Source organism: Tricharina praecox (genome assembly GCF_024521635.1).
Source record: "Tricharina praecox strain CBS 144465 chromosome Unknown BZA05scaffold_2, whole genome shotgun sequence".
Taxonomy (NCBI): domain Eukaryota; kingdom Fungi; phylum Ascomycota; class Pezizomycetes; order Pezizales; family Pyronemataceae; genus Tricharina; species Tricharina praecox.
In genome coordinates, this window is record NW_026250404.1 from 1001520 (window position 1) to 1025305 (window position 23786).

At 53.6% G+C, this 23786-nt stretch overlaps 7 protein-coding genes across 7 annotated transcripts; 5 read left to right on the forward strand and 2 right to left on the reverse strand.

Moving 5' to 3' along the window:
• The first annotated feature begins 4216 nt into the window (after nucleotides 1-4216).
• On the forward strand, nucleotides 4217-8302 carry BZA05DRAFT_105353 (muts domain V-domain-containing protein). The gene is made up of 7 exons (XM_051478512.1): nucleotides 4217-5748; nucleotides 5808-5886; nucleotides 5937-6079; nucleotides 6143-6579; nucleotides 6632-6895; nucleotides 6944-7116; nucleotides 7172-8302. The coding sequence occupies exons 1-7, from the start codon at nucleotides 4371-4373 to the stop codon at nucleotides 8217-8219; spliced, it is 3522 nt and encodes a 1173-aa protein (XP_051343502.1). The 5' UTR covers nucleotides 4217-4370; the 3' UTR covers nucleotides 8220-8302.
• Nucleotides 8303-10659: 2357 nt separating this feature from the next.
• On the forward strand, nucleotides 10660-13272 carry BZA05DRAFT_105358 (rab-GTPase-TBC domain-containing protein). The gene is made up of 5 exons (XM_051478513.1): nucleotides 10660-11934; nucleotides 11995-12359; nucleotides 12414-12503; nucleotides 12557-12670; nucleotides 12726-13272. Exons 1-5 carry the CDS (start codon nucleotides 10755-10757, stop codon nucleotides 13110-13112), a joined length of 2136 nt encoding a protein of 711 aa, XP_051343503.1. The 5' UTR covers nucleotides 10660-10754; the 3' UTR covers nucleotides 13113-13272.
• A 516-nt stretch (nucleotides 13273-13788) lies between these two features.
• On the forward strand, nucleotides 13789-14280 carry BZA05DRAFT_441064 (putative sister chromatid cohesion protein Ctf8; the record flags this gene model as incomplete). Its single annotated transcript, XM_051486639.1, has 1 exon — nucleotides 13789-14280. The coding sequence occupies one exon, from the start codon at nucleotides 13789-13791 to the stop codon at nucleotides 14278-14280; it is 492 nt and encodes a 163-aa protein (XP_051343504.1).
• Nucleotides 14281-14521: 241 nt separating this feature from the next.
• BZA05DRAFT_384725 (uncharacterized protein) lies at nucleotides 14522-15888 on the reverse strand. Its single transcript, XM_051482343.1, has 3 exons — nucleotides 15754-15888; nucleotides 15613-15678; nucleotides 14522-15545 (listed from the first exon to the last, which is right to left on the reverse strand). Exons 1-3 carry the CDS (start codon nucleotides 15830-15832, stop codon nucleotides 14623-14625), a joined length of 1068 nt encoding a protein of 355 aa, XP_051343505.1. The 5' UTR covers nucleotides 15833-15888; the 3' UTR covers nucleotides 14522-14622.
• A 1067-nt stretch (nucleotides 15889-16955) lies between these two features.
• BZA05DRAFT_105400 (prenylated rab acceptor 1) lies at nucleotides 16956-18140 on the reverse strand. The gene is made up of 3 exons (XM_051478514.1): nucleotides 17838-18140; nucleotides 17482-17761; nucleotides 16956-17422 (listed from the first exon to the last, which is right to left on the reverse strand). Exons 1-3 carry the CDS (start codon nucleotides 17898-17900, stop codon nucleotides 17235-17237), a joined length of 531 nt encoding a protein of 176 aa, XP_051343506.1. The 5' UTR covers nucleotides 17901-18140; the 3' UTR covers nucleotides 16956-17234.
• Nucleotides 18141-19110: 970 nt separating this feature from the next.
• On the forward strand, nucleotides 19111-20588 carry BZA05DRAFT_105413 (cytochrome C1 family-domain-containing protein). The gene is made up of 5 exons (XM_051478515.1): nucleotides 19111-19287; nucleotides 19422-19579; nucleotides 19652-19714; nucleotides 19777-20174; nucleotides 20240-20588. The coding sequence occupies exons 1-5, from the start codon at nucleotides 19225-19227 to the stop codon at nucleotides 20497-20499; spliced, it is 942 nt and encodes a 313-aa protein (XP_051343507.1). The 5' UTR covers nucleotides 19111-19224; the 3' UTR covers nucleotides 20500-20588.
• Nucleotides 20589-21280: 692 nt separating this feature from the next.
• Nucleotides 21281-23057, forward strand: BZA05DRAFT_384735 (cyclophilin-like domain-containing protein). The gene is made up of 5 exons (XM_051482344.1): nucleotides 21281-21484; nucleotides 21554-21648; nucleotides 21706-21954; nucleotides 22162-22313; nucleotides 22482-23057. Exons 1-5 carry the CDS (start codon nucleotides 21377-21379, stop codon nucleotides 22721-22723), a joined length of 846 nt encoding a protein of 281 aa, XP_051343508.1. The 5' UTR covers nucleotides 21281-21376; the 3' UTR covers nucleotides 22724-23057.
• The last annotated feature ends 729 nt before the right edge of the window (nucleotides 23058-23786 follow it).

Genomic DNA, 23786 nt, shown 5'->3' on the forward strand with positions numbered 1-23786 from the left:
GCAGCGCCTCCTGCGAGTGGTTGGCGATGCTGCGATGGTACACCTGCTGCTGGGGACGAGCGTGTTTGTGCCCGTTGGTGGGAAGGAGAGAGGGACGTATTATCAACTGTCAGGTGAGCGCTTTTTTTCTTTTACTCTGCTTTTGAGAGAAGGGATGGGTGGGGGAGCGAGGGGTGGGGGGTGGAGGGGGGATTGATATGCCGATTACGTTTTGCAAAGCGCTCCGGCTGTGGAGGCCAGCCCATTTCAATTGGGCGGCCCGCCGGCGGAGGACTTTCGTCGCGGCGTGCCCGGCCACGGAAGCATTACGTTCGCAACGGCAGTTGTAAAAAGAAAATGATTTCCCTGATGCACTCACTCCTGAGCTGGACATCCGACTACCTATCTACCTACAGACTACTCTAGAAAGAGCACAATTTCGGCTGCTGAACTCTGTCTATATGTTTTTTCGCACTTCATATGTAGAGTATATCTCGATATTGATTACTCGGCTGACATCTCGTACCTGCACCGACATAAATAGGCCCGCCGATTTCCGATGCACTGAACGATGTCGCTGAAAGCTTCGCGGGGCCAGGTACAGGCCCAGATACTACAGGTCCAGCAGTGGGGGCGCTAGGGAAATTCCAGGGACACGGGCCATCCGTGAAACGCCCAACGTCGGAGATTGACAGAGCTGCCAAGGATCGGGTCGAGCAGCAGCAGCAGCAGAGAGAGGCGAATGTTGATCTCAAGGAGCAGAAGACGAAGAAGACGAAGAACGAGAAGAACGAGAAGAAGAAGATCACAGGGAATACTAGTAGTGTTCATAAGATTGGTGAGCAGGAGGCAGTGGGCACGGACGCCAAAACACATGGCCAGGGCCAGGGAGGAGGAGGAGCAGCAGCAGCAAAGAAGGATCCCGGAACAACATATGGCAACATCGTCTTCGTCAGGTCCCGCATGTTCTATGCCCGCCCCGTGTGCAACAATACGGGACACATCAGATTTGGACTCAGACACATCCGTATGTTTACTCTATGCTCGCTCACCCTCTTTCTTTATATTCGGTTTGTCTACATACTGAGTCGTCACAGACGTTCTCAACCGCATCCCGCACAACGCCGCTGGAGCGCGTGACGTCTTGAAGTACCTATTCCCACGCCAGCACGGCCTGCACAATGTGTTCACGTCTTCGGTGGACCGAAGGACAACCGTGCAGCCGCTTCAAGATTACACACTGCGGGAAAAAGAAATCCATGACAAAGCGAAAGCCCGTTCTGTGGTGCCGCGCAGACTCAGAGCTACCGGGGTTCTACTGCTGGTCGAAAAGATGCAGAGATTGCATCAAAGTTGTTCGTACCATGCGCTGGTGATGCACTACTGTCCGGCAAAGGTGAGTTACGGTACTTTTTGTTTTTATTTTGTTTTGTTCCCACTCTACCGCGCATATGTGAGGAATATTAAACTAAGTTTTTATTTTTTATTTACGTTCACAAGTTGTGTGATCCCGATGCTCCAGATAGACGACTTCGCCGTCATGCGCAGCAGCAGCAGCAGTCGGATGATGCATCGGCGGCGGCGGAGGTTCCCGATAGTAGCGATTTAGGCACGCAGAAGAAGACGAATCCCTCGGCGATCCTAGGATCCGGATCGACGACTGCAGGCGATCAAATACCGGTGCTTCAAAATAGCGGCAACGAACGATTCACGGAATTCGCATCGTCTGCGGGAGAAGTGTCGGGGTTCGTCAAGGCGGTCGTCAACCGAGTGATTCCAGATGATTTTTTCGGGACCGACGAAAACAGAAAGATTCTGCTCAGGATGATCGACCGGTTCATTAAGCTGCGCCGCTACGAGAGCTTCTCTCTTCATGATGTTATGCAAGGGTTGAAGGCATGTCGGACCCTCCCCCCAGTATTCTACCACCCCGGTGGGACCTGTAGTTTAGTCAAGGAAAAGTGGTCTGACATATTCATTGACCGTACAGTTGACCGAGATTGATTGGCTCCGACCACCCAACATCGATCGGGCGCAGAAGATATCCCAAACGGACTTCTCAAAGCGCCAGGAGCTGCTAGCAGAGTTCGTATATTGGCTCTTCGACTCATTTCTGATTCCACTATTGCGCGCCCACTTCTACATTACCGAATCGGGCGTCGATCGGAACCGCATCTTCTACTTCCGCCACGACGTCTGGAAGAAACTGTGCGAGCCCGCCCTGGCAAGGTTGAAGGCCGGCATGTTCAGGGAGATGAGGGGAGATCGGGCCTCGCAGATTCTGGGGGCTCGCTCGCTGGGGTTCGTGCAGCTCCGCCTGCTGCCGAAGGACGCAGGTGTGAGACCGCTGATGAATCTGAGGAGGAGAGGAACTGTTGTCGTAAGTGCCGTGCTGTGCTGTGGGTGGCTACACACATACGTTCGCCTTCCTTCCCTAGGTATGTAGCTGAGAAAGGTGTGCGGTCACAGCTGAAAAATGGGCAAACCCGCCTAACACCGAGCATCAACGCCATAATGACCCCGGTCTTCAATGCTCTGGCGTTCGAGAAGGTATGTATGCATGCTATGAATATCTGAGACTTCGGCCCGCATCGGGGCTCATATGTATCACTAACTGACAGCCGTTCCTAGTCCCGGAAATCGGAACAAATGGGCTCGTCGATGTTCTCGGTGAACGACATGTATCCGCGGATGAAAGCGTTCCAAACCCGCATTGCCGAAAAAGGCTGGCAGGACAAGAAGCTGTACTTTGCCAAGGTCGATGTCCAGGCATGCTTCGATACCATTCCGCAGGAGCGCCTGCTCCGTCTGATCAAGGAAATCATGGAGGAGGAGGAGTATCGGGTTAACAAGTATGTCGAAGTTCGTCCGCCGGCGGCAAAAGTGGGTGTGGGCAAGAGTGGCGTGGTCAAGCCGATCAAAAGGATTGTTACGCAGGCCAGACCGAGTGACGAGATCGAGTCGTTCACTGAGGTCACCAAGAAGTTGGCGGCAAGTTTGAAGCCCGGCACTGTCCTCGTCGACGATGTTGTCGGAAGGCCGTGGGAGACGCACACGCTTCTGAGACTGCTCAAGACGCATATCACGGAGAACATCATCAAGGTGGGTTGGTTTAGGTGGCACCGAATCATCACTGATCACTTATGACTGACCCCATCACCACACAGATTGGCAAAAAATATTACGAGCAAAAGACCGGTATACCGCAGGGCTCGGTACTCTCGAGCATCTTGTGCAACTTCTTCTACGCAGATCTCGAGCGCGAGAAGTTATCCTTCATCACCGCGGATGGCGACAGCCTCCTGCTGCGCCTCATCGACGACTTCCTCCTGATCACACTTGACCGCACAAAGGCTGATCGCTTTCTCAAGGTCATGATCAATGGAAATCCAGAGTATGGTGCAATGGTGAATGCAGATAAGAGCTTAGTCAATTTCGAAACCGCCGTGAATGGGAAGAAGATCCCACGATTGGTCGGGACGAGGGAGTTTCCCTACTGCGGGACGGTCATAGATACGCAGACTTTGGATGTGCGTCGTGATCGGGAGCGGCGAGGCGGCGCGAGTATGTCAACTCTCCCTTTCTGCTGCTGTATTGTGTGCTAACAAAAAGTACCAGACATCGACGACACGCTGACCGTCGAATACTCGCGCCGTCCCGGCAGCACACTCCTGCGGAAAGTAGTGGACTCGTTCAAGATCCAGTCGCACGCCATGTTCCTAGACACGGATTTCAACAGCGTGTCCACGGTGCTAAAAAACCTCTACCACGCACTGATCGAATGCGCCATGAAATTCCACCGCTACGTCCGCAGCCTCCAGCGCGGACGGGGGAAGGTTGCGGGCACGCTCATGGTCAGGGCCGTCAAGGAGCTTCTGGAGACCGCGTGGGCGATGCTGAAAACCCGGCAGCAAGGGATGGGGAAGGATATTGTAAGGAGTGAGGTCGTCTGGTTGGGTGCCAGGGCTTTCAGGAGGTGCTTGGGAAGGAAACAGGCTTCGTATTGGATGCTGCTCAGGTGGTTAAAGGGCGTGGAGAAGGAGGGACGCAGGCCGAAGGGTGTGGGCGCGCTGGGGTTGCAGGAGTTTCGCGAGGTGAGGTATTAGGATTGAGTACTTCATACATATCGTACTTCCTGTGGACACTGGATGGAGCAGATAGCTATTGTGTACAATCCTAAATTGATCAAAAGGTCACCATAGTTTCCAGTGCTCTCCAAAATCCATGACCTCATGCACTCCAGTCTCCGGGGGTTAGTCACGTGCCATCCCATCCCATCCCGTCGCGTAGACTGTCCTATCGTACCTTTACGCGTCCTCCTCAGCACAACAACCTCGCATTGATCCATTGACCCGCACCACACCGCCGCAACCACACCACAGCCTACCACAATGCCGAGCACCAAAACGCCCGCAAAAGCCAGCAAACAAACCTCGATCTCGAGCTTCTTCTCGAAGCCGTCCGGCGGCGGTCCCCCATCCTCGCCCGCCGTGGTCCCAAAGAAGCGAGCGCCGAGTCCACCGCCCAAAGCCAAGTCCGCGGCCGCACCCAAGGCTGCACCCAAGCCCAAGCCCAAGCCCGCGCCTAAGCGCAAAAAGCAGTCCGCGGCGGTACAGGATAGCAACGACGACGAGGAGGACGAGGACGGCGACGTGCGGCTTCCCGTCCGGTCCCGCAGGACGAAACGCGCGCTCGCCGATGACGACGACGAGGACGACGAGTTCAGGCCCCTGGTTGGCGACGACAACAACAACGACGACGATGACGGCGATGACCTATACTCTGTCCCGGCCCCCGCGGTGAAGAGGGTGAAGATAGAGAGGGCTTCGAGTCCCGCGTCTGTACCTGTGAGGAAGAGTGTGCAGGCGGAGCAGACGACTAGTCGATACCGCTACGATCCGTCGCAGAAGCAGAAGCCTGAGGATATGCTGGTCGATGAGGACCCCGCTAGGAAACGCGAGAAGGAGAGGTTGAGGGAAAGGTTTGTGCAGAAGCTCGGGAGGATCGAGATTTCGAGGAAGGATGTGGGTGGAGAAGGTGAGGAGGGGGAGGCGGACGATGAGGAGCAGCAGCAGGAGCCCGAGCCGGGGCCTATTACGAAACGGTTTGGCAGGGGGAAGGCGCCTGCTGCTGCTGCGAAGGGGAAGAAGGGCGCGGCGAAGTTGACGCCGCTGGAGAAACAGGTTGTCGACATCAAGCGGAAGCATATGGACACTGTGCTGGTGGTCGAGGTGGGGTATAAGTTTCGGTTCTTTGGGGAGGATGCCCGGATCGCCAGTCAGAACCTGTCGATCATGTGCATCCCCGGAAAGATGCGGTTCGATGAACACCCCTCGGAAGCGCATATGGACAAGTTTGCGTCCGCCAGTATTCCCGTGCACAGACTGCACGTGCATGTCAAGCGCCTCGTGGCGAACGGGTACAAGGTCGGTGTTGTGCGGCAGCTGGAGACGGCGGCGTTGAAGGCCGCCGGAGATAATAAGGCGGGCCCGTTCGAGAGGAAGTTGACAAATCTTTACACCAAGGGAACCTATGTAGACGATATTGACGGGCTGGAGGGCGCCGATCTGTCGTCTGGTGCAGGAAGTGGCGGCGCTTCGAATACCGGATTTTTGCTCTGCGTAACTGAGAAGCCTGGTGGCGGGAACGGCACGGATGAGAAGGTCCATGTGGGCCTCGTCGCCGTGCAACCTTCCACCGGAGAGGTGATATATGATGAGTTTGACGACGGGTTCATGAGAAGCGAGATTGAGACGAGATTACTACACAGTACGACCAAATTTCCCACGCTGCTGCTACTGCATTTCTGATACCAGGCGTTCGTCTAGTCGCTCCATGTGAATTCTTGATTGTCGGCGAGTTGAGCAAGTCCACCGAGAAGATAGTATCACATCTTGCTGGCAGCACGTAAGATTTCCTCGAGGACTCGATACGTTTCTCCTTACTAATGAATGTAGGACCACCGTGTTTGGAGACAGAGTTCGCGTAGAGCGCATGGGGAAGGACAAGAATACAGGAACCGAAGCATCCACTCATGTCTCAAAATTCTACGCCGACAAAGTACACGTGGCTGAATCTGCCGAAGCCGCGGGAAAGAACAGTATATTCCCTCCCTCCTCCTTGTCTCACCCTCGAACTCGGGTTGTTAATTGTACTTTCACAGAACTACTGGATGCAGTGTTGGATTTGCCGGGACTGGTGACAATATGTCTCTCGGCTATGATCAAGCATCTGTCAGACTATGGCCTGGAACACGTGTTCGACCTTACCAAGTACTTCCAGTCGTTCAGTGGGCGCTCGCACATGCTCCTCAACGGAAACACGCTTTCCAGTCTCGAGATCTACAGGAACCAGACAGATTACACCACCAAAGGAAGTTTGTTCTGGACTCTGGACCGGACGAAGACCAAGTTCGGGCGTCGGCTGCTGCGGAATTGGGTTGGCAGGCCGCTGCTGGATAAACATCAGCTGGAAGAACGAGTCAAGGCTGTGGAAGAGGCAAAACTTGGAGAGAACATAAAGCTGGATAAGTTGAAGGAGCTACTTGCGAAGGTTTCGTACGATCTTGAGAAGGGACTGATCAGGATTTACTATGGAAAGGTAGGCGTTCCTAGAGCTGTGCTGGTACTACGATAGAGCTAATGTAACATAGTGCACTCGTCCGGAATTGCTCTCGATTCTGCAGACGATGAACCGAATAGCGTCTGCCTTCCCGCTGATGGAAAATCCAGAGGATGTTGGATTCGAATCGGACATCCTCAATAAGGCCGTTGCTGCTCTCCCGGGTATCCAAGAGGATGTTGCCAAATTCCTTGGGATGTTCAATCACCAGGCGGCTGGGAAGGACGACAAGTATGATTTCTTCAAGGATGAAGACGAGCATGAGGAGTACGAAAAGATCGTTGAGCAGAAGATGGTGAGTTTTGACGTTCCATGGTTCGGTATGAGATATTAATTTTTGTAGGGAATCATGGCCGTTGAAGCAGACTTGGAGGAGCACAAGAAGGATATCAGCAAAATCCTGAAGGGCAAAAAGTTCAATTACATCACGGTCTCTGGCGTAGAGTATCTCGTTGAAGTTCCCAACACGAAAGTTGCTCTTGCTCCTGTACCAGCCAACTGGGTCAAGATAAGCGGGTCATTCTCAACCACTCCTACCTGTGTTTAAGATTGAGATTCTGACACTATGCAGCACCCAAAAGGTCCACCGTTTCCATACGCCACAGATCATCCAGATGATCCGCCAACGGGATCAGCACAAAGAGTCTCTCGCGGCGGAATGCGACAAGGCGTTCAAACGTTTCCTCGAGCAAATCTCCAGCAAATACCAAGAACTCCGCGACTGCGTACAATCCCTAGCCATCCTCGACTGCATCCTCTCCCTAGCTGCAGTCGCCAACCAGCCCGGCTATTCCAAGCCCGAGTTCACATCCGAAACTATCATCGACGTCAAAGAAGGCCGCCACCCGATGGTCGAGCAGCTCCTCCTTGACGCATACGTCCCCAACGACATCACTCTCTGCCAAAACAGCAAGCGCGCCATGCTCGTGACCGGACCCAACATGGGCGGTAAATCCAGCTACGTCAGACAGATTGCCCTCATCTCGATCATGGCCCAGATCGGCTCGTACGTTCCCGCCGCATCCGCCACCCTCGGGCTGCTGGACGCGGTTTTTACCCGGATGGGAGCATTCGACAACATGATGGCCGGCGAATCAACCTTCATGGTCGAGTTATCCGAGACGTCCGATATCCTCAAGCAAGCTACACCCCGCAGCCTCATAATCCTCGACGAGCTGGGCCGCGGAACGTCTACGCACGATGGTGTCGCCATCGCGCATGCAGTCTTCGACTACATAGTCCAAGACCTCAAAGCCCTCCTCCTCTTCGTCACACACTACCCCCTCCTCTCCCGCTTCGGGGAAATGTATCCCGACGAGGTGACAAACACACACATGGCGTTCGAAGAGGCCGGCGAGGGTGGCGAGGACATCACTTTCCTGTACCGTGTTGCGGAGGGCGTGGCGCATCGGAGCTACGGTCTCAATGTTGCGCGGCTGGCGGGGCTTCCCAAGAGCTGTCTTGAGCTTGCGGCGGTCAAAAGCCGACAGCTCGAGGCCGAGATGAAGGAGCGTGCCGGTGTGAGGTGGGCGACGAGTGTAAGGAAGATAATGGAAGACGACGAGGTCGATGTCGAGGCGCTGGCGAGGAGCTTGGAGGGGGTGGTGGTCGATGTGTAGCTTGGTGTTCTTGCCGGATCTAGATGTACGTGACTGCAGATATTATTAACAAGTAGACTTCTTGAATCTTGATTCTCGTTGTGGGCATGCGACCACTTCACGTTCTCGCTTTCGCGATCCGCTAGAGCAGCAATGAAAAAAGTAGAATGAAATCATATAAACAGCCATACAGAGCCATACAAGGTATGACTGTTGAAAGTTCCAAAAGTAAGCGTAGCCGCAGAGCAGCTAGAGCAGTCCAGAAATAAGCAAGACAAAGGAGATGATAGAGAACACACTGATGTAGGATAAACCATCGTACTCCGCTGGCTCTTAACCATGTTCGGGGGGCAGAGTGGATGTTGGGCTCGCACTATAATGGGAACGGTATCAATGGCATCCTTCTGCCTCACTGGATGTGGACTGTGGACCGTGGACGGGGAGCAGCGTGGAAACTATGGAAGGAATTAGAATTGGGGAGGAAAGGACTGGTGAAGAGAAGTTGTGGCGGAAGTGAGGATTTTTATATGCGGCTTGAAGGTGTGATTGTGTGAGGCTAGGTAGTGTCTACAGCGATGCATGGTGCGTCACTCGGATTCCGTGAAGACTCTTGGCGGGGGGAAGCATAGCTCTTCTAGTGCCAGACAGAGACATCTACGGATCGAAGTTAGTTTTATGCTCGGCAGGAAGCAAGCGCCAGATTTCGCGCCTGTGCCTGCCCGGCGCTTGGTTCGCTCTGAGGTCGCCTTCAACGTGCAGAGGATTGAAGCAAGAATTAAGCGCAATATCATGGCTGCATCGACCAAACGTTTTGGCGAACCTTGTATGCAGTCTCACTTGGCGTCCACCGGCATCCAGCCCGAGTGCATATCCCGCCAATCACACCCGCTGCCCGCAGGTAATCGCCGTTGAGGCACGAGTGACCCGGATCGATAAATTTGGCGCGTGTTCCTACCCCTCTAGCCCCTTTCCAACCACATGATGGGGGTCTGGGCGCGGGGGGGCTCAGCCGCCCGCCGCCACCGACCAGGTACGGCATTTCCCCTGGTTACTCCACATAACTCCCGGAATTCAGATCTCTGCCTCACCTTGCACACCATCATTATGCGTGGTATGTACGCCGACTCCACTGCGTTTATATATCATCGCATGGTCAGCAAAATGCCTTAAGACGGATCGATGTTCTCGCGGCCGGATTTCCATGCAACATTTTTTTTCCTACTGAATCGGGTCGAATCGGGGCACCATTTCCACATTCTGACGATCGATATGCGGAACCATTTTAGAGCACTGACGGTGTAATTCCACCAGAGCGCAAGAATGGTGGTCTAACCGGGTTGTAATCGGCCCAACTCCTTTTCCCTCGTCTGCCCTGGTCTGCTTCGCTTTTTTCATATTTACAATCCTCAAAAACAGTTTCCTTTCCTGGGCTAGATGGACAGAGGGAGATGGTTACTCTAGAGAGTTACTCTGGAAAACGAGCACGTCAGTTACTATCCGCCGTCGTGGCTTGCTTCACCATCCGCCGTTTCTTGTCATCCTGCGCTTGGATCTGAGGCCTTCTTTCTCGGCTTTCCCTTCTCTCCATCTTTGGCTGGATATGCCGTCGTCGTCCAAGCGCTAAACGCCTTCACTTTTGGGTTGTTGACCACGCTCCCAAGCGGCTCGAGATTACTTTCTTCGTGTGGGTTGGGTGGTGGTGGTGGGTTCTAAAGATCCTTGACGCGTGCGGTCGGTTCTCAGCACTTTAGAACCTCTAGGCTCGAGATCCCCCTTTGGAGAGAAGGGCATCCTGAAACCTCTCCTCTAACACCTACAAACCCCCACCTGCCTTGCCTGTCTTCCTTCCTTCTCTTCCTCTTTCCTTCTTCCCTTTTGATGCGTCCTCACACCTTTGTCGACTGCAACATATTCCCTTCGTTTGATCTGTTGCAATAGCCTCACCCTTCTTGTACTTACTACTCGGCCACTTAACTCTACATACTTCGTCCGATATACTTCCCGCCTACACGCTGCTCGTTGCTTTTTGTTTTCTTAGGCGGTTTCGTTCCCCGTCTTGCATGCCGGCCGCCGGTATCAGCATAATTATCTAGATCTCCTGTCAGCTTCTGTCGTTCCCCCGGTTTCGGATTTCATCGATCGCTCTCAGCAAACCTACCTCCCCTAGGCTTCAGGCCGCACGTCATTCGTTAAGTATCCCGCGCTCTTCCGTCGTCGTTTGCAGCATCGCGCGTTCGGAGTTCGGAATACGTACATACATACGGCAACATACGGAAGCTTTGACAGCTGACAACGGCTACGGAATAATACTCACGATTGACTTTGGGCACCTGCCTGAAGACGACGCGCCACACTGCCACCCCCATACCCTCGCTCACACCAACGAGGCCTCGTAATCCCCCGGTGAACCACCAACGCAACACAAACCTCAGGGGCCAGCCAGAAGATAGACTTGAGAAGAAAAATCACATCCACCAGAAAACTTTCGCGAAGGGGGAAGACAGAGGAGCAAGTCTTTGGGACTGTCCATTTTCGCTTTATTTTGGGATCCTGTAAATGCACAATACCTCGGCTTTTGCGAATATGCCTCCTGATGTTGCTGGTCTTTGGGCGGCGGAGTTTTCCTCGAAGGCGTCTACATCCTCGGTTCCTTCGAGCTTCCAGCTCGACGACGGTGGAATCCTCAATGGCATGACTGATTTTGAAGAGATCGGCCTCGACGACGACAACGGAGGCGGCAGGGGCCGGACCGCGGATGGGCGAGGAGTTGGAGCAGGCGCAGGCGGCTTCCCCGGATTGACGCGGGATCTCACACATACGCAGACCAAACGAACGACCTTTACGGCCCTACAGACGAATTTCCCTGCGCAAATCCACCCGGTAGATCGTCTTGCAGCTCCGGGAGCATCCAACGGACGGTCCAAGAAGCACCTCTCATCACCGGCGCCATCTCGTCCTACTTCTTCTCGAGGTCTATCGCCCGCGCGCCATTCGACTTCCATTCAGTCTCCCGGCGTTGCACCACTGCCCCTGGGAAATGGTTACCGACCCAGCATCTCTCCGTACGGACCCAAGCGAACGTCGTGGCAGAAAAAGACCAGTGAGCAGTTGGAGGAGGAATACGACTCTGACGACGAGGTCCCACCGGATGCAATCTTCTACAACGTCCCGTTATCCCCGAGATCTTCAAAAGCGCTCGCCTCACCGACGCCGGAACCGGAACCGGAAAGTAATAATGAAGAAGAAACCGAGGTTGTGCCAAACGGAACGGTAACTCCGCCGCCGGAGGATAACCAGGCCGAAAGAACACTATCCGCTCCATCAGCTCCAGTTTCTATAAACGGCAACCCGTCAGACCGAGATGGGTCGGATATGAGATCGAAGAGTTGGACCGACGCCATGATGGATTTGGGCTATGAGGCAAAGGAGCTGAGCGAAGCCTTGGAGGCGCACGCGGACGCCGAGATGCTGGTGACCGTGAACCGCCTGCAGCAGCGACGGAGTGAGCCTCTAGCTCCCAAGAAGAAGATTACACCGCCGGCCTCAAAAGGAAATTCAATCGAACTACCGCCGCTCCAGGTGTCCAACGGGATCATCGATCCTCTGCCGATCAGCAAAGAAAAGGAAGCGGTATTGTCACGGACACGCCCCAGCTGGCTACCACCAAAATCCAAAGATGAGGAGAAGAGACACCTCAAGGAATATCAACGAATGATGCGAAGGTCTCAAGAAACTGGTACGTCACACCTTATGGTTCGTGGTCATTAATTGACTTCGTCTGATGGTTGGAATTTAGAGCGCAAAAGGATTGAAAAGGAACGACACGACCAGGAAGAGAGAGACCGCTTGCAGCTGGAGTTCTCGAATGTTTGGGAAACCAAGATTATCCCCAATTGGAACCGTGCTTGCAGGGCGCCCTCGACGCGGGAACTCTGGTGGAAGGGTGTTGCTCCGCGGTGTCGAGGCCAGGTGTGGTCGTTATCGTTCGGTAACCATCTTGCGGTCAGCACAGAGACGTTCAAATTGGCCTTGAAAAGGGCCAAGGAGATTGAGATTGGTGTCCTAAAGGCGCCAACGATGTATTCTGCCAGGGAAAGAGAGCTTTTCGAGGCGATTCGTAGGGACGTTAAAACGACGTTCCCGGAGCTCAAGATCTTCCAGGTATGTGTAAAAACCCAATACGAATCGAGAGAAGTAGGCTAACCTGTGCAACAGAAAAATGGTCCGTTATACGAAAGTCTACGGGATGTTTTGATGGCATATGCCATGTACCGCAGCGATGTGGGATATATCTATGGTTCACATGTTTGTGCACCCCGATCTCCACAAAATATTTCGTTTTATTGACAGGGTGCTAGACTGTGGCCGGAATGCTGCTCCTCAATCAATCACCTGAGCAGGCTTTTGTGACACTTGCAAACATGCTCAATCGACCACTTCCATTGGCATTTCTAACGAATGATGAAGGAGCTGTAAGCCATCTAACCAAGCCCCTATTAATTGAACATATTCTGACAGCATCTATAGATATCTAGATCATATGGCCTGTTCCTCAAAGCATTCCAGTACAAGCTGCCCTCCCTCTTCCGTCATATCCACCAGAATCTTCAAATCGAGCCGGAGCTCTACCTCGAGCCCATGTTCCTGACCCTCTTCTCGCTGCAATTGCCCGTCGACATCACCAGCCGCCTCTGGGACATCTACTCGTTCGAAGGCGACAGTTTCCTCGTGCGAACAGCAGTCGCGATAATGATGGTGCTCGAAAACAAGCTATATGGCGACCGCAACGAGGTCCTCAGCATCTTGGGTTGGAACGCAGGAATATTGCCCGTCGGAAAGGAAGAGGAGTTCCTTGCCATCGTTAGATCCGCTGGGAAGGAGGAGGTTGAGGGGGGTCCTATTGAGCGATTTTGATATCTTTTTTGCGTTGACGGTTGTATGATTTACACTCTTTCTCTTTTCTCTGCCTCTCACTTTTCCTTTTCCCTTTCTTTTTTACATACCATAACTAGAGCACTCTTTACCTTAATTGTAAAAAAATCTTTTTTTTGTATTTTGTTTTGGACCGTACGGCTGAAAAACTAGAAGCGGGGATAAACTGGGGGGTTTGGGATCTTGTCTTTGGTCTCTTGTGTTTCTGGAGTTTGATATCTTGTTTTATGCTGTATAATTTTTTCTCATTTGGGTTGATTTTGGCTCCCGGTGTAATCTTAAGTATTTAGTACTTCATATAGTTAGAATGCAATGAATGGTGTGGGTTGAATTGAACTGGACTGATGCGGTTGATTGAGGTCGTGGAGATTAGAGATGGCAATGGTGGTAATGGGATGGTGAAGGAGCACGGTGCGGATAATGTTTGGTAATGCCACTTCGGCCCTTTGCCCATAAATAGGCTGTTGTTCCACGCTCGGGACCGTGGATTCTTTTGGTTCCAGAGGACCGAGCGATTCTTCTCTGGCAGGTGGTTATTTATTGGCCATAGCTCAGGCAGGGCATGGGGTTAGGGCGCTGTCGTCCATCGGCACGACCACCACCGCCAACACCGCCAGCATTGTTCCCGCTCTCACAACCTCCACAACACCACACCGCGATGCCGACGCTCCCCTTGCACCTCTCTGCGGCCCCCAGTTCCACGACCGTCGCCGCCGCCTCTCCCGCAAACCCCCTCCCACCCCTCCTGCACACGCCCCTGGGCCTCGCGCTCCTCGAGCTCCAGGGCACCATCAACACGCCGCCGGCCACCGCGGCAACAACATCCACTCCCGTCGGCACACTGACGTTCCCCGCCGACTTTGGGCCCGAGAACAAGCGCGTGTACATGCACGTCGGCGCGAACCAGCGGATGATAGGGGAGCTGCGGAAGTTGGCGACGCCGCTTGGTGTGTTGCGGAGGCGGCGGCGGCGGAGTGAAGGGGGGGGGGGGGAGAGCGCCGAGGACGTGGTCATGCAGGAGGAGGAGGCTGAGGAGTCCGGGAAGTGGGATGGTGAGGAGCTGGAGGTGGCTGAGGTCGTCAGGTGGAAGTTGGTCTTTGCGGGAAGGCCGGAGCCCGTCGGCAGTGCGCCGGTCGATGCGTTGGTTTGATGCGATGCGTGCGGGAGGAAGCGCATGAAACTCTCTACGCGTGCTCGGATTGATACTTGTAGCTGCGATGACCGGATCAATTCTTGTCTGTCCGTCTGCTCTGGCTTGTTCCAGAGGAAGATATCGGGCTGGTGGAGGATGCATCATCACCGCCCACGCGGTGAGAGCTGGGGATAGACATTGAGACGTGCACGAACACGCAACGCATATTCACTTCTTTCGTGTGTATAGAGTACGGACATCACTTTTATTCCTACATTTCCGGATCAAAAAACGAAATATTAACGAAAGAAACGAACTACATCACAATCTATGAGACAAATCCACATCTATCATGGGTTTTCACTTCTGCTCCTTCTTGACCGCGCGACCCTTGACCCTCCGTCTCGGCAGTCCCTCCCCACTCCTAACCAATTTCTTCGCCACCTTCTTGACATTAGCAGCCGGTAACACCTCGTCGGCCGACTCGGAATCATCAACGATTTCCTCCTCCTCCTCAGCCTCCGCCTCGACCACAGCCTTCTTGGGCATGAACCGACCCAACGTGATTCCCCAGATACCCATAGGCAGCTTAACCAGCGTGGTATCGCGCCACCTGGCACCCGAGATCTCCTTTGGATCTAGCAAGAGCTCTTCAGGTCCATCCTCCGTCTCGTTGAGCAGGAAAACGTCGCCATTGGGATCAACCATGAAGGTCTTTCCGTTGGCTTGGCCGACCCTCTTGCGCTGCGCCGTGGGCGGGGACGCAGTCCCGCTGGCACCCCTCTTGGAAGCAGCCTTCTTGGGCTTAACCATCGCCGCAGAGCTTGCCTCGCCCAACCCCTCAAGACCAGGGATTCCCGCGGGCCCGTACGCAGCAGTCCTGACGTCGCGGATGACATCCTTCATGAAATCCTTCTGTCTCTTGGCCGTCAAGCCCAGCACCGCATAATGCGCAACGCCAACAAACAGGTAGATTCCAATGAGGACGCTTCCAATGCCCGGCCTGAACCTCGCATAGTAATAACCGGTGCCGCGCCACTTCGGGAATCCATTCCTGAGGAAGTGATCGTAGCGGTCCCGGCCCTCGCCACGGAGGACATTGGCGATCAGTCCCAGACGTGCGAAGCGCTCGCTCGCCTTCTTGCGAAGGGCGGCTTGCTGAGACCGACCCAGTCCTTTCGCCGGCTTGAACTTGTCGGGGTGCAGACGGGCACTGGTCTTGCGGTAGGCCTTGTTAATGTCGTCCATGGACGCCGCGGGACCGTTCTTGACGCCGACGAAATCTACGCAGGAATATGAGTAACCCGAGCGGATGCAGATGGTTCACGGGTGGGTGGTGAGCGGGTGTACCGTAGAATGTTACTCCCTCCCCCTCGTTCATCTCCAGCTCATCGCGGATGCGAAAGATTTCATGGTCTGCTCAAACTCAATCAGCTGTCATTCACTCACTCGACCCCCCCCTTCCCCTTTCCCGTGAGTGATTGTACGCACCCTCTTTGCTCCACCCATAGCCCAAGACTCCAGCGAAGACGCTGGACAGCAGCAACGTGAATAGCGCTGCGGATCGCATTGCTGTCGGTTGCGACGGATTTTGTTGGTTGTGTCGTTCTGCAAGGTGTGTTGTGGAAACGTGGAGGTTTATGTATTTCTCGAGCTGTGCTTGACTTGAGGCTAATTATGGCTAACGCTACCACCGTCACACAGGGTAGCGTGTCCTCAGTGAACTCTCAATCCGTGAAATCTTATCGCGATCATCGCCACACAGTATGATATGTATTGCTGAGAAGAATTTCCAATACATACGTGCGGCGTAACTTGATCACTGCCATAAGAACCATTCGTTCCCTAGGTATTCACAGAATATGCACCGTCTGAATCGAGATGAAGCTGGTCCGAAATCACGTTACATATCATAAATTCGGAGTGCAGCACATTTCTAACTTGCAAAAGAAAACAGAAACCCAAAATATCTAAGTTCGAAAGGAAAAAAAGCAAAAGAGCAAGAGAAACCATCCCTATCCAATCTACCGTTGACGCCAGAGCCAGAGCCATCATTAACTACCGTTCGAGTTGCTTACGCAATTCCTCCCTCTTCCTGCGTCTAGCAAGTGCCTCGGCAGATAGAGAACTCGAGCTTCCTTCGCCATCATCACTTCCCGAGACAGAGACAATGTCCGACTCGGACCTGCTAGCAAGTGCTGGGTACTTGTTGGGGTAATAGCCAGGTCGGGGAGGCAAATCGCGAGGTCCTGAAACAGGTGATGACCGAAAGTCAGAGGTGAGCTGGGAAGTTGAGGATGAAGGGCCGAGAGGAACAGGCGGAGTATGTCGAACAGACGAACGTATCGGCCGAGGTTCGAGATCCGAATCACCGGGAAATGCGCCAGCTAGTGATCCGAGAGGAGACAGAGGCGACGCTGTGTCTGGAATAAACTTGTCGATGACTGGAGGATCGGGATAAAGTTGTCTGGTGGTGACCGCCGGCTTCTGTCGTGGCGACACTTCTCCGATTGGCGCGAATCCATTGCCCGTCAGGATGCCAGGTGCCGCCGCTCCCCCCACTGGTCTTGTCGGTAATCGTGGGGATGACGTCGGCACAGTAACCAACCTTCTTCTCTCCATCTCCAGACGCTCCCGCTCCAAGCGCTCCGCAACTCTCCGCTCGACCTCCTGTTCTATAGCCATATGTCTCTGCCACGCCTCCCACTCCCTTTCCTCCATCTCCACCATACCGTCACCCCTCCTCTTGGCCCTCTCGAGCGCCCGCCTCGCTCGCTCCACCATAACATCATCGATGATTAAATCTTCGCTACTTGCACTTGCACTTGAATAAAGGTTGAAAGAATTTTTTGTCGTCGCACCACTCCCCGGACCCCCACCAACCGCCCGCATTACTTCTCCCACCGCGCCCCCGGCTACGCCCCCCATTGATCCATATCTTTCTTGATGTAAAGGAGTTCGCGGCTGGACCATTAGACCGCCTCCTCGGAAAAAGCATTCTCGATCGGCTTGTCCATGAAGGATGCGTGTCCGAGGATGGTGACACCGGAAGCTCCGATGAGCCAGAGGACAGTGGAGAACGGAGAGGCGATGATGCCCAAGGGAACCGCGATAACCAACAGCGTGGTGTAAAGCTGCGAGGGAGTGGCTCTAATAGGACCTATACAACAATTGTCAATCGAATGCACCCCGTGTGTTTGGCGGGAGGGCTGAACGTACCGAGTTCCAGATCCCGACCTGCAAGTTTGCCGATACCCCACATGCCTCCGACGACGATACCGATCACAAAAAGCAAAAGGAGGTTGGTCAAGAGGGAGTAGATGCTTAGAATGACGAAGAGCACAGCATAGTTGCTAGCGAAGTACGACAGGTTGTAGGAGGCGCGGCTCTGGACCTCAGCAAAGTTCACAGGCTTCGAGATACGCTTGAAATCGAAGAACTCGCCGAGAGGACGAATGTTCGAGAAGCGGTTGGCCAGAGGCATGCGGTTAGCACCTTCCTACAGGAGAAGCACCATCAGTACAGCTATCCCGAACCGAGAGCACACCAGCTTCGGAGGAGATAGAGGAACATACGGTGAAGCGGCCGAGTCCGAAGCGGTCGGAAATCATGCTGATGGGAATGGATATTCTCGACATGGCTGGTTATTGGGTTTTGGTTGGAGGAGGTTGTTTCGTTCCGAGTCTGATTTGCTGTGCAACTGGTTTGTGCTCTCCTAGCTAGGAGGGCGAAGATATATCTACTAAAAAAGCACTCAGGTGAGGAGTAAGTATCGTGTGTGTCAGAGAAGCTGACGCGGCGTTGAATGGTGGTCGTTAGAGCAATCCGTGGGTGATGCGACTGGAAAGGAGGGTGTTGGCTTGTGGGTAGTGAACTCCTTTTTGGGTTCTTCTGTTTCGACGTAGCAAAAGTTGCCAGCAAGCCCTCCGTAGCACCAAGGTGTGGCAGTGCAGCTAGTGGCGCTTTCCAGTCCAGGGTGCTTTAGGCTTTGGCATGTGCATAAAACGCCACAAGCAGTCCACGCGGCCCGGTTCTACGTCGCCCCGCTTTGGTCGGGCCCGTCGAATCACGATACCTGCAGGCCTCTGGTCAGCGAGGCTGGAGTCACTCTTCAGATCACGGCGCAACAATACGCCGCGAATCAATATCCATAGGCATTCGGCGGCCTAATTGCACTTACGCAGGCGATTCCTATCCGGGGTGGCCGATCGAGTACTACCAAGCTTCACTTTGGGCTTCGGTGGCTAAGATGAGTCCCTCGACTCCTCGCATTCTCAGACGGCGAGGCCTAATAGATATAAAATATCTCGGAAAAGCACATAGTTCAAATTCCCGGCCCGATGTGAACTAGTGAGTGATATCGCATGAACCCAAGCAGTTCGACTCTGCCCGTGATTTCGTATTCGCGATGGCAAAGGTGCTTACATGCCAATTAAGCGAGTTTTTATGGTGTAGAGGGCCACTCTGTATTGGATTCGGAAAGTTAACGTTCATGAATCAATGAGGTCAGAGTTTGAGGGTTGCAGTGGTATACGGGCTTCGACCGTTCGACGGGCATCGGAACGTCTTATGAATCACCTAGAACATGTATTTGCTGGATAAAGAATAAAAGTTACTCTCTTGAATTCTAGATCTTATCCGGTGTCCGAAGACTCGTCAATGGCCCCTTCACAAAAAAAACCCCATCATTCACAGCCAACCCGCCCCTCGACCAATCACACTTGGCTCTTTAGAAGTTTGTCCCGTGCTGCAAAATACGCATCCCCGCTATCCCACCTCACAGCCGTACACGCCCGGGCTTAGCGCAAACAAAAGATCACCTCTTCCGATCTTTTCCACTGCTACCCAAAACCAGAAGTCCTCCACCAAACCCCCCCATCTGTATCCCGCCTTCGCCTCTCCACTCCTTCCAACCAGGCAGGGTTCTCGTCCGTCGTGATATCCGCCCAAACCTCCTACAACATGTTCGCCCGATCGTGCCTCCGCTCGACGACCTTGAGGTCAATTCCTCGTCAGGCCGCTAGGGTATGTCCCTCATGCCCCCCCACACCCCCCCTACATACCCTCAACGCCGAGGTCGGATGGCAACCTCGAAGATGGAAAGCATTAATCGAAGGAGACATCTACAACAGTGCTAACGACACACCTCATGTGCACAGCGTGCCGCTTCCACATCCTCCGCCTCCGAGGCGTCCCCCAGAAACCTGAACATTGCCGGAACCGCAGCTACCGCTGTCGCCATCGGTTCCGTCGCTCTGTACTACCAGCAGTATGGCTTCATGTCGGATGTGCACGCTGCGACTCCGGCCGAGGAGGGGTATGTGCCAGGCTTTTCTGCGACACCGTATGTGATGGGGAATGGCATTCGCTGATATCGGATGAATTATAGTCTCCACGCCTCGAAATACCCGTGGGCTCACCAGGGTTGGTTGAAGACCTTCGACCACAGCGCGTGAGTTTCAACCGCTGCCCGCACCTTGCCGCGCGACATTATATTCTGACCACCACTTCCAGTCTCCGCCGTGGATTCCAGGTCTACCGTGAGGTTTGCGCCTCCTGCCACTCTCTCCGTCTGGTTCCTTGGCGAACCCTGGTCGGTGTCACCCACACCGTCGACGAGGCCAAGGCTATGGCCGAGGAGAACGAGTACGACGACGAGCCCAACGATGCCGGTGATATCGTCAAGCGCGCCGGAAAGCTCTCGGACTACATCCCATCACCCTACGCCAACGAGCAGGCCGCCCGTGCTGCCAACCAGGGAGCCCTTCCCCCGGATTTGTCGCTGATCGTCAAGGCCCGCCACGGCGGTTGCGACTACATCTTCTCGCTGCTGACTGGATACCCCGATGAGGTTCCCGTTGGTGCCAACGTTGCCGAGGGCTTGAACTTCAACCCCTACTTCCCCGGAACCGGTACATTCACTTCCTATCTCAACCGTCAGGTCCACTCGGAAGGTACTTGAAGCTGACTTGACTAGGTATCGCCATGGCCCGTGTTCTCTACGACGGTATTGTCGAGTACGAGGACGGTACCCCCGCCACCACCTCCCAGATGGCCAAGGACGTCACCGAGTTCCTCAACTGGGCCGCCGAGCCCGAGATGGACCAGCGCAAGAAGATGGGAATGAAGGTTCTCGCCGTGACCGCCGTCCTTACCGCTCTCTCGATGTGGGTCAAGCGATACAAGTGGGCCCCGATCAAGAACAGGAAGCTCGTCTACACCCCTCCCAAGGCCTAAACACCCAATCACCACTGCAACAACCAAACCAAAACCTGGATGATGTGAATGGGAGAGGGAAGGGTAGAAGGGGCAGGAAGGGTAGGAAGGATGTTTTCGGGTGGGCGGGTGGACGGATGGACGGACGTACGGAACAGACGGGACCAATGGAAATATTACATACGTTAGATGCAAAAAATTACTTGGCTCGGTCGGAGTTGGCTTGCGTTTTTTTGTTTCTCTTTGGGGAGCGCGAAAAAGACGTGAACGGTTGACTTATGGGTGGGGATTGTATGGTTTTCACTGTAGTACTAGGCGTGTTTGTGCAGAAATCGGGAGGTCTCGTTCTTTTTATTGCGTGTATGATGGATTCCTTGCTACACCCGCACATCTCCATTTCTCATATGCATTAAATCTACTACTACATCTTGTCTTTGCTTTCTCCTTTTTTGTTATGCTGGAAATATCATGGCTGTTTGTTTTGTCAATTGGGTTTCCTCGACTTGGATGCTTGTCAGATGCAGTCAATCTCTCCTCATTCACTTCAGTTCCTCATAATCCGGTCCGAGCTGAGTGAGACCCGACAAGACCGAGTGATACATATGAAAGTATACAACGCTGCAGCTATGCAGCAGACTGGAGTGGACTTCTCCTGGAGACATTCCCCGTTTGAAGGTTTGTAATGGGGTTCCACGGCAGCCTCGATTGAAACGCAACAACTCTATCTATCCGTATGGTACGAAGTATGTACTCTTATTTAGCCGCCTAAGTACCGAATCCCTACACCTCCCCAGAGCCCTAACCCAGCTGTCCCAAGGGCCACATAAGCTCCTCACGGCGCCTACATCTTGCTTTCTTCTTTCTACTTCTTCCTCAATAAACCCTCACCATTGTCATAATGGCTTTCCTACACAAGTTCGTTGCACTCTTCGTGCTCATCGCTATCACGCTCTCGTTCCTGATCCAGTCTGCTGAGGCAGCGAAGGGACCTCTGATCACCAACAAGGTAACACCAACAACCAACTCGGAGTCGGTTGGTTACGTACATGGCATGTTAACGGACGGCGATTACTAGGTCTACTTCGACATCAAGCATGGCGATAAAGAACTCGGCCGCATTGTGATCGGCCTTTACGGCAAGACCACCCCCAAGACCGCCGAGAACTTCCGGTGAGCTCCCCCCTCCCTCTTCGACACCCAACCACGGTTTCTGACTGGCGTGTGTAGCGCATTGGCAACCGGCGAGAAGGGCTACGGCTACCAGGGCTCCAAGTTCCACCGTGTCATCAAGAAGTTCATGATCCAGGGAGGAGACTTCACCAAGGGCGACGGAACCGGCGGAAAGTCGATCTATGGCGAGAAGTTCCCCGATGAGAACTTCAAGCTGAAGCACACTCGCCCCGGACTTTTGAGCATGGCCAACTCCGGAAAGGACACCAACGGATCGCAGTTCTTCATTACCACTGTTGTCACTTCGTGAGTAGCCCCGGAATGCCACACCCCATACACCACCCCTCCACCCCTCCACCCAATGATGAAACAACCATTCCAAACAGTTATCCCTGTCTGAACATCCATCTGTTGATAATCTGCTTCTGAGCTCCTCTCCGTTGCCCCTCCTTCCCATACACATACATTCTTTTCTGTTACCCACCTTGTAACACGCACTGACACCCAAACCAGTTGGCTCGATGGCAAGCATGTCGTTTTCGGCGAGATCCTCGAGGGCATGGAGATCGTCACCGCGATTGAGAACGCTGAGACCAGCTACGGCGACAAGCCCAAGCCGGACGTGGAGATCGTCAAGAGCGGAGAGTTGGAGGTTCCTGCTGAAGGTATTCACAAGGAGCTTTAAACTGCCCCTCCCCCACCTACGGTCTTTTTATGTAGAAAAAAAATGTGGATATGTTTCAAGTCAGTGTTTTTGTTATCTAGCTCGATCGCGATCAAGAGAAATAAGAGCATTCGCTGATTCGCCTGTGCTTCCTTTCTCGTGTCTGTAGAACCCGAATCCCCCGTTCCAAACGCACCAGCCGGCATCCCCGCCGGCGCTGCAATCGATGAGCTTGAACTCGACAAGTCCGAGCCTGTTATCGTCGCCCCCCACGGCGTCTATGAGAAGGCCAAGGCCCACGGTCTGTCGTTCGGTGAATTGCTGTTCATCCTCGCCATCATTTGCGGCGCTGCCTGGTTCTACGTCAGGATGAGAAGGAGGGCAGCTGCCACTGATAAGATCCACGAGTAACGTCGAAGCTGGCTTTGGCGGGGGGAGGCGGGAGGATGAAGAGGAGGAAGAAAATGATACCGATTGTTTAAACACATGTCAATTTGCAATTGCTTGATATAGATTTCATTTGTGAAGTAACAATGAGGTGAGGGGCCGAAATGGCTCCTTCATTATCCTCTAGAAAGACTCAGCGAGCCAGCGGATTTTTTTCGTTTAATTCTGATGTATTCGACCTCTCTAGACCATAGCATCGGTAGCAAGTTAGCGTGTTTTTTTTGTTTGAATCTTCAATGCTTTCGATCTCATGTAGGCAGATTATGGCAGTTACAAAACCGTGTGCCCCCATTGCCCCCATTGCCCCCGTTCTCATGCTGTTTGCTGGTGGCTCGATGTGAGTTTCCATTGCTCCTATATAGCCTAGGCCTATCGCAACCCAGCGGAGGGGGCGGGGCGGGGGCTTCTGCGTGCGTAAAATATTCGCGAGTGACGGAATATGAACAAGTATAAACCCTAGAATGTAGCCTCTCTATCCTATTCCACTCCTGCGCCCATGAAGCCTATAAGCCCCCCGGCAGCAGATGGCTTGCGAGTTGGAACCACTGCTCGGGGTGTGTATGTACCCATGGTGTCTCGGGAAACTGCGATATTGCATTGTTCTGCTGGGGGGCGGTGTGAGTCCGGAGCCAGAGCGAGTACGGAATTTAAGGCATGGTTGGCGCTACGGCTGGGGAAGTACCTAGATGGCGGTAGCACGTGGCATCACTCGTCGATGGAACGTAACTACAGGTGACAGTGCTGTGCGGAAATTACAGTGGCGGGTGCCTGGCTCGGAATATAGAGGCTTTGAGGTGAGTACACATGTTAACTGGTATGTACCATAGTCTAGATAGGCTGCATGTAATTAGTGATGAGACCAGTTGTATGTTCAAGCATGGCAGTCCATAGCGTGCAACTACCGATCTTGGGCAAAGGAGGCGCTATGTAAATGGTATGTATGAATCCACGACAGACAGCAGCACATCACGATCCTTGGCTCATCCAGCGGGCACGAAGAAAATCACATCAAGACATGCAAGTAGAG